At 40.7% G+C, this 8,920-nt stretch overlaps 2 protein-coding genes across 2 annotated transcripts; both read left to right on the top strand.

The window, feature by feature from the left end:
* Positions 1-1,058: 1,058 nt before the first annotated feature.
* LOC140956146 (uncharacterized) lies at positions 1,059-3,273 on the top strand. Its single transcript, XM_073412615.1, has 4 exons — positions 1,059-1,572; positions 1,674-1,823; positions 1,943-2,073; positions 2,809-3,273. Exons 1-4 carry the CDS (start codon positions 1,059-1,061, stop codon positions 3,271-3,273), a joined length of 1,260 nt encoding a protein of 419 aa, XP_073268716.1.
* A 2,349-nt stretch (positions 3,274-5,622) lies between these two features.
* LOC118045260 (ankyrin repeat-containing protein NPR4-like) lies at positions 5,623-8,307 on the top strand. The gene is made up of 3 exons (XM_035053845.2): positions 5,623-5,716; positions 7,154-7,326; positions 7,627-8,307. Exons 1-3 carry the CDS (start codon positions 5,623-5,625, stop codon positions 8,305-8,307), a joined length of 948 nt encoding a protein of 315 aa, XP_034909736.1.
* The last annotated feature ends 613 nt before the right edge of the window (positions 8,308-8,920 follow it).

Genomic DNA, 8,920 nt, shown 5'->3' with positions numbered 1-8,920 from the left:
TAGTGTAACAATTGTAACTATGTACGAGAAAGCAAATGAGAACAATTAAAGTAGGACTATTCCAAAAGGAAAAGGGGAAACCAGTACTAATTTACTTTCTTCTTTTTTGCTTGCCTATTTTAGAAGCAAGAATGTGAATCTCGATTGCAAGCTGCAATATTATGTTTTAACAAATGCAATACATTTTTCTTTTATACTGAAACTAAGAAAAAAAAAATCTGACAAAAATCTAATCGTAATATATTTATTTTTATAATGATCAATTAAGCAAGTTTTTAAGCTACAAAAAACAGAGTGAAAATATATACTTCTGAAAACGGATTAATTCAACTATTAATATATATATCCCTACAAAGGAGGAGCTCATCAGCAAAGATTCATCAAAACGGAGAAGTATTTTTTAAGAGATCTATAAAAAGTATTATTTAATTATTTTAAAACAAATAAATAGGTAAGATGGGTGGTGATAGCATGGAATGTTAGATTTGAAATTAATATATTAGATTCCATCATTGTTATATTCTTATAAAAGAAGTAAATAGAACTTTAGCTTCATTAATTATATTCTCATAATAGTTTTCACTTTATAAACTAAACACACAGATCCTCATTTACCTTTTTCTTTTTAACATGGAACTGTTCTTTAAAGGATTGTATATAAAGGGTCCTCAAACTACAAGCTAGGTTGTGTCTTTATTGTCATCTCTCCGAAAACAAAGTTTTCTTGTTGACATTGATTTTAGCAAGAGCTAGGTAGAGAGGAGCATTTCGACCATTTCCATTACTAAAAGGTAATGACATACTTACAGTTCTCTTTCAGTGCTTACTGCTTACTTCCTAATATTGTTTTCCAAGTCGAGAACTTCATTAATATGTCTTATAGCCAGTAAAATAGTGACTATACAAAGAGAGAAAAGAAAAACAACAAACAAAAAGTATCATGTACACTACAAAACATAACAGTACTAAACATGATTTCACCCAACAATTTAATTAGCTTTGAGTTGAGATTGTTCATTAACAATGGTTACTTACATAATTTTATGTAGAGAGCAAATATGGATTCTGAGATGATACAGGAGACACCTTATACAGCAGCCATGAATGGAGATTGGGAAAGCATGGTTGATTACTATAAGAAAAATTTACAGTATTTGTTCTCTCGAGTTACTCTCTCTTTAGATACCGGATTTCATCTAGCTGTGCACAGCAACGAAGAGCAACCACTTAAAGATTTACTTGGAATCATGAAGGAAAGAGAATTCTTTTTACCGGAGACACGAAACAAATTTGGAAATACGGTTCTTCACGAGGCAACCATCTATGGGAATTATGAGGCTGTAAGACTTTTGGTAGAACGTTGTCCAGACCTGCTTTGGATTCCAAATGAGGTCGGTGAAACCCCATTGTTTACAGCTGCTGCATTTGGTGAGGCAGAAATGGTGGAGTTTTTAATCCGTTCCAAACCAGAACAATGCGTGGATGATAATGGCCACCTGTTATCAAATCACCGCCAGCGATGGAAAGATGGCCTGTCCATCCTTGGCGCTGCTATCATAGGGCAACACTTTGGTAACAATTTCTCTCTTTATAGAATTCTCAAATTTAAAAAGTGTGTGTGTGTGTATCATAGATATTGTATAATTTTTGAATGTCTAATTTCATGAATGCAGAAACAGCTTTACTTTTGCTAGAACTGGATGAATCGCTCCACAGCTTGAAGGACGATAAGGACAGAACTGCTCTTCAACTTCTAGCCGATATGCCATCTGCTTTTAAGAGTGCATATTCCATGGGCATATTTGAAACACTCTTCTACTGCTGTATGCCTACACCAACCGCATTATTAGACCTTACAATACTTCCTACATATTTCTTGTTTGAAATACCATGGAGATACATACATACATACATATAATTTGAACTCTAAATTATATTGCAGGCCTTCCTGTTATACGTCACCACGAGGTAGTATTACAAGTAGAAACTAGGGGCCAGGCAGGTCAGGTTGTGAGAGATCTTGAGAGCGGTTTGGGGAGGAATCAAAGAGGCGGCCTACTCAACTATTTAAAGGTACCTAAAGGTAATGGACACAATTGAGCTACCTTTGCATATCGAGATTAGATATAATTACATTTCATTCATGTTCGTTCGTTTGTTTGCTTTGTTTGTTTTCTTCTTCTTCTTCTTTTCAAAGGGAAGACTTAATGGACCTCTGCTACACAAACAGAGTAGTTCTTCCCAATTTGTAAATTCTACAAACTTTGACTTGTTATGTTCCTTCCTACAAATTTTACAAGTGTTATATTTAAATCACATTTAATACTTGCATAGTCCTTGTGCTTGAAACAAATGGGATTCGATGTTACATCTTCATAAACTTAACAGTCAAGTGGTTGGCACGAATTGCATGGAAAATACAACTTTAAGACATAAAGAGGTAATGGTTCAAATTCTATTTTTAGATGCTGACGCAAATAATTCTTGGGAGTCATCAGAGAAGAACCTCTTCCAAAAAGAACAATATATGTTGGTGTTGTTTTGTTGTCTATATGATAATTAATTGTGCTTCCACTAAATTTAGCATGTCTCTTTTTTGTAACCTTTCACTATCTTTTTAGTTCAACCTTCTATCATTAACATTTCTTTTTACTTCATAAAAATGGCTAGCTCTCATCCATGATTAATTTCGTTCCCTTTCGCATGATCATGAAGTCGGATTTTGGCCAGTTAGGCTAGAAAGATTCTGGAACCAGAAAATAAATCATGTATTTGCTTTGAGACTCGCGAAAATACTAATAAAGGAAGATAAGTCATGAAGAGCCGTCAGCAAAACAGAGGAAGGACAAGAAGAAAAACAAAACTGTCGATCCTCATTCACAAGTTAAGCAAGGAGACCAAAAACAAGGAAAAGAAGAAGAGCAGGGAATGGGCGGGGGAAAAAATAAAAAGGGAGAAAACGAGTTCCCTGCTGAAAGAAGGGAAGAAGGGAAAACTTCTGAAAACACTAGCAAAGAAACAGAAATAGAAGAAGTCCAACATCCAACAGCACAACCTTCTGTAACGAACTCATCATTAATTAGGAAGGAGGAGATCCCAATGTTGATTGCAACTAGGAATGGAATAGAAGAGATTGTGGGGGAGATAATAAAACAACATCCTCATGCTATTGAGCAGCTCAATGATGAGGGGCAGAGCATTTTGGATGTGGCCGTCATGCATCGCCAGGAAGAGATCTTCAGTCTTGTGAAGGAACAGAGAATACCATGTTAGGTTTGTTAGGTGTGTTGCCATTTAATGTGCCTAACATTACCATTGACCAGCAGCCTTTGTTGAAGAAGATGGCAGCCACCATTGACTGCAGCTGCAGCTGCTGGAAAGAAGAAGAGAAGCCACCATTAGCCTATAAATAGGCACCATACAAAGAGAGCTTTGTGAGAGTTGTGAATAACGTGAGGGTGAAGAGAAAGAGAAGAGAAAGGGCTGCTGCCCCATGGCAGCAGCCCTGCAGCTGCAAGCCATTGGCAGCAGAGATGTGAGTTGAGTGGATGACCTCCTCCAATGTTTATTGTATTCTTTCTCTACTCTAATAAAATGGACTCTCTCCCGTGGATGTAGGCGGTTTTGCCGAACCACGTAAAATATTGTGTCTCAGTGTGCTTGCCCCTCCTATGAGCAAAGATCAGTTACATCACCGGTCACATGGATTCCGAGCCCCCAACAATTGGTATCAGAGCTAATGGTTTTAAGTGGTGTTTGATTTTTGCAAAAATAAAAGTTGTCCAAAATTATGTTTTCTATCGACCATACCACTATGTAGAGGAGGCCGAGACGAAGCCACTGTGAAAACGGCGTCAAAATCGGACGTCGACATGGCCGCACTCTCCATCACTCTCCGGCAAGCGTCTGCCACGCGCACAGACGCGCCCCACGCGTCTTCTTCACCCGGATTGAGATTGACCCGACCCGAATACCAGTTGACCCGACCCATGTGAACAGTATCATGAACAGTGACGGTATCATGAACAGTACCATGCAAAGGATGACGTCATCATGATGCAAGGATGACATCAGCATACACAGTCAGCAAGCAATTGACTAGTCAACATCCATGTCAGCATATGGGGACCCACTTGCCACGTCATCAGCCGCGAGCCGAGCCACGTCGAGCCGAGTTGAGTCGAGCCGAGTTGGAGCTGAGCCGAGCCGCGAGCCGAGGGATAGGATCCAGTGTAGCTGATCCTACGTGCATCCGGATCTGAGATTGAATCTGAGCCGTTGTTCAGGCCAGAATTGTGTTGATCAAAACGTAGCCGTCTGAAGTGCGATTTGGACGATTCAAGACATGTTTCCAGCTAATTTGATCATTCCGGATGCAATGGTACGGTCCGATCGTTGATATTCGAGACTAAAAATGGCGGTGGTGAATTATTAAAGAGAGATTGCCCGATCAGGAGGCATCTGAAGGTCATTCATTGGTGGTCGATGAAGATGATGAAGAAAGAAGGTGCACATGTTTACCCAATTACATGTGCTGAACTGTTAAATGGGAAAATTTTAATGCCTTGATGGAAGGCAAAATTGGGACACTCAGGACACCCGAGATGTGGACGATTTGAGGTGTAGAGTGAAAACTGATGAAGACCAATCTTGTCGAATCTAAGCACTGGTAGTTCTCGCCAGATGTGAGAAATCAGGTATATAAACCAGTATATTCCAGATTACTTGCAAAGGAAAGCCGCAACAAAGCTAGCAAATGGTTGTATATACGGAGAGACAGTACGATGGATAGATATGGCCTAAGAAGTTCTGTCTAGGAGATTGGGTTTTAAGCGGGACCGTTTACCCCTCCAATCTTTCCTGGGAACTTGCTTAGTGGAAGATTATCCATACGGTACTATTTTCGTATATATAGCAGTTTGTAATGAAACGGTTGAAGACTAGCAGGATGACGGCACAAAGGAACAGTTGGGTTCCGCATGATCAAGGATCTAATGGAGTGGTGATTTCTCCAAAGAAGTTAGATTCGGTGACTGTGATTTCTCGAGGGGAAAATTGATGAAGACCCTGATAATGGAAGAGAAATACAGCAAGGAATGAAGATTGGCACCCTATTTTGACTTGGACAGGTGTTGTGATGGGATGAGCTGCTGTCAAACATAAGCAAGGAATAGGGAGACAAATCTGGAGAACAGATATTGCACGAGGGCACACGGAGATTGTGCAGGAGTACCCGAAGGATCCTAACGAGGTACTGTGATGAGACAACAGGTGCAAGGAGAAGAAGAGTTCCCAGATAAAGCTCAGAGCAGAGACTATGTACAACAGGAAGTCTCTTATGCTCTTGATGAAGACAACAAGCAAGGACCTTTCCAATGCATGCAAGGATGGAAAGATGAGCTGTTGCAGATGCATCTAATTGAGGGGGTGCGAACGCCTGTGATAAAAGGCGACCGCCTATGATGAAAGGCGAAGACACCAAAGAGAGTTGGTATAGGTGGAGCTGTCAAGCAGAAAGGCGTAGAAGCTCCAAACATAGAAATCGAGGTGGAGGATTGCGAGGAGTATACCGCAAGTTTCTCTTTCTATGTAGTTAGTGGCAGTAATCTCTCCCAAGTCCACATGGTGGTAGAGAATCTTAGAGCCACTAGAGACATCCCCGATGAAGGAGGATGTGGCCGTCTCATGATGACAGGTGGAGATACCTCAGGAGAAGGTGTGAGGACCATGTTATGAGTCCAAGTTCAGACCGTCTCATGACGACAGACGAAGACACCTTAGAGAAGGTGTGAGGGCCATGACAGGAGCCCCATTTCAGACCGCCGCATGACGACGAGCGGAGACACCCGAGAAGAAGGTGTGTGGGCCAAGATATGAGCCCAGTTCAGAACCCCCAGAGCCAAATGTGATGGCTAGATATAAGTGGACAGGTGGATAGCCAATGAAGTGGCTATGATGATATGATGAGTATGAAGACAAATGCAGGATTGACTTTCATGGATATTGCCCCCATGCTAAAGATCAATGAGCTAGAAGACATTTGCCTTGGACAATAAGTGGATAACTTGTGGAGCATTAAGACGCGGCTGCTATGAAGGAGCAGAGGGCATGCGCAGGTTCCGGGAACGAGTTGACTCTTGTCAAGGTGGTGAGCTCGGAGATGGCATTGTAATACTCAGAGTATGAAGACATATATGGATCAACCTTTAATGGGCTGCCCCCATGGTTAAAGGTGGAGAGCTACCTGGACTCTTACGACTAAGAGCGGGAGACTCATGGAGAAGTAAGGCGTGGTTCCTATGGTGGAACAGAGGGCAGGCGCAACTCCTGGATGAGTAGACTCTTGGAAGAGTGGTGGGCTTGTGATCATATTGAGATACTCAGATAATGACTGTCGCACTTGGAATATCCGTTTGAAGGGGTGTTGTAAGCCTTGGTGTGAGGCTTGGTGAATCATTCCGGACCGAGCATGATTGATACGCTCGAAGGGGAATGTTGTGTTCCCAGAGACAAGCGTTAACACTCTTCAGATGTGATGTGTGAGACCATCTGGTTGAAGTGATCCTTTGGTGTAAGCAAGGGTGTGCTTTGGTGACTCTGGTGATTGAAAGGTTTGGTGAGTACCTGTAAACTTGGCCACAGACGCTCTCAGAATGGAAGCTTGAAAGAGCTGCAGGATGCAAGATTGTGCTGAAGAAGCAAGAGGACAATTGCCCATTATAATGTCAAAGGGGGTGATTGTTAGGTTTTGTTAGGTGTGTTGCCATTTAATGTGCCTAACATTACCATTGACCAGCAGCCTTTGTTGAAGAAGATGGCAGCCACCATTGACTGCAGCTGCAGCTGCTGGAAAGAAGAAGAGAAGCCACCATTAGCCTATAAATAGGCACCATACAAAGAGAGCTTTGTGAGAGTTGTGAATAACGTGAGGGTGAAGAGAAAGAGAAGAGAAAGGGCTGCTGCCATGCAGCAGCCCTGCAGCTGCAAGGGCAGCAGAGATGTGAGTTGAGTGGATGATCCTCCTCCATGTATTTATTGTATTCTTTCTCTACTCTAATAAAATGGACTCTCTCCCGTGGATGTAGGCGGTTTTGCCGAACCACGTAAAATATTGTGTCTCAGTGTGCTTGCCCCTCCTATGAGCAAAGATCAGTACATCACCGGTCACAGGATTCCGCGCCCAACATACCATTGGCTAGATTGCATCGAAATATTGATAAGAAGGGCAACACATTGCTGCACCATGTTGCAGTTATGACGGAACACAGTGGAGCCACCAAGCCTGGGCCTGCACTTCAACTTCAGGAGGAGTTGCAATGGTTTGAGGTGAGCCCTTTTCATCCCCTTGTCTTTACCTCCTGGTAAAAATTATTCATGGACTTTGTACACGATTACCCATCTTGTGTATATGAACACCATGCAATCCTATTCAGACATTTGTTTCAACCAAATTAAGACATCAGGCTGAACGAGCTCTCCTCACCACCTGAACCACCTAATTTTGAGGAAAACATAAATATTGTTCACAATTAAAAAATTATCTGCATTCTAGTAATTACATTTCTGTAATATTTAGTTTTATTTAGGAACTCCATATATGTAATGTTTATCTCCAAATTATGGCAGCATGTCCGCAAGGTAATTCCCTCTCATTATGTCACGCTTCGGAACGATGACGGCAAGACTGCAAGAGAGCTCTTCAAAGATAATCACAAAGAACAACTGCAGAGCGCACGAACATGGATCAAGGAAACTACTCAGTCTTGTTCCACAGTAGCTGCACTTGTTGCTACTGTTGTCTTCGCTGCTGCCTATACCGTGCCTGGAGGTTCTGATGATAAAGGCAAGCCCAACTTCATCAACTCTCCCTATTTTCTGGCTTTCACTGTCTCGGATGTTCTCTCCTTGGCAAGCTCCTTGACTTCGCTTGTGGTTTTTCTCTCTTTGTTGACCTCTCCCTTTGAGCTACAAGATTTCTACATTTCTCTTCCTCGAAAACTTATTTTGGGCTTCACCTTCCTCTTCTTGGCGGTGATAACGACCATGATATCCTTTGGGGCAACGATTTTGATACTCATTCAAACAGAGAGTAAGTTGACAACATTACTCCTTTCCTTTGCTGCCTTCTTTCCTGTCTTAATATTCGCAATAATGCAATTCCGTCTGTACGTCTCCTTTATGGGCTCTACATTCAACATTCTCAAGAAAAACGGGAAAGCTCTGCCATCGATTCCTGTCCCTTGCCTACCATGGGGGGAAATGCTCGTCCCAAGTAAAAGGAAAAAACTCGATTTGATTAATGTGTGAGAATAAAGTGGCCTAGAGATTTTTCATTTTTATTGTTGGTTTGAACCTCTACCATTGATCATTATGTTTTGAGTGTTTACAGAATGTTTGATAGTTCAATTTCGTGATATTTATAAGGTCGTGCTCTCTTCAATGATGGCCTTAGAAGTCAGTACTTATTATATATTTAGATTATATGGGTATATATAGACAAGTCTCAAATCTAAAAAAAATATAAGTTTGCCAAACAATTGATTTGATGAAAATATCCACAACTTTTGATTTAATCATTTAATATGTTTTAAATTTTCTTAGAAGATTCTGTATGCTGGTTTTTATAATGTGAGCTTGATATAACCACCAAAGCTCAAATTACCCTTCAAATTAGGCTCAAAGTTGCTATTTTATTCAATTTTATTATTTTCCTAATTAATTTTAAAATTTTTAGCATGATATCTGGTGTTTATGTTATTTTTTATTTGAATTAGAATTCTGATTATTTTTATTTTTAAAAGTCAATTTAAAACCTATTTAAAAGGTTGTGATCTCTATTTTGAAAGCAACCCATTAGAGAAAAACAATTCAATAATAACACTAATCGGTGTGCTGACATATCTTTTGCACGGTTGCACCT

Source organism: Populus alba, chromosome 11, assembly GCF_005239225.2.
Source record: "Populus alba chromosome 11, ASM523922v2, whole genome shotgun sequence".
In the NCBI taxonomy this organism is placed as follows: domain Eukaryota; kingdom Viridiplantae; phylum Streptophyta; class Magnoliopsida; order Malpighiales; family Salicaceae; genus Populus; species Populus alba.
The sequence above is the reverse complement of the archived record's forward strand: the minus strand, read 5'-3'. Positions and strand labels throughout refer to the sequence as shown.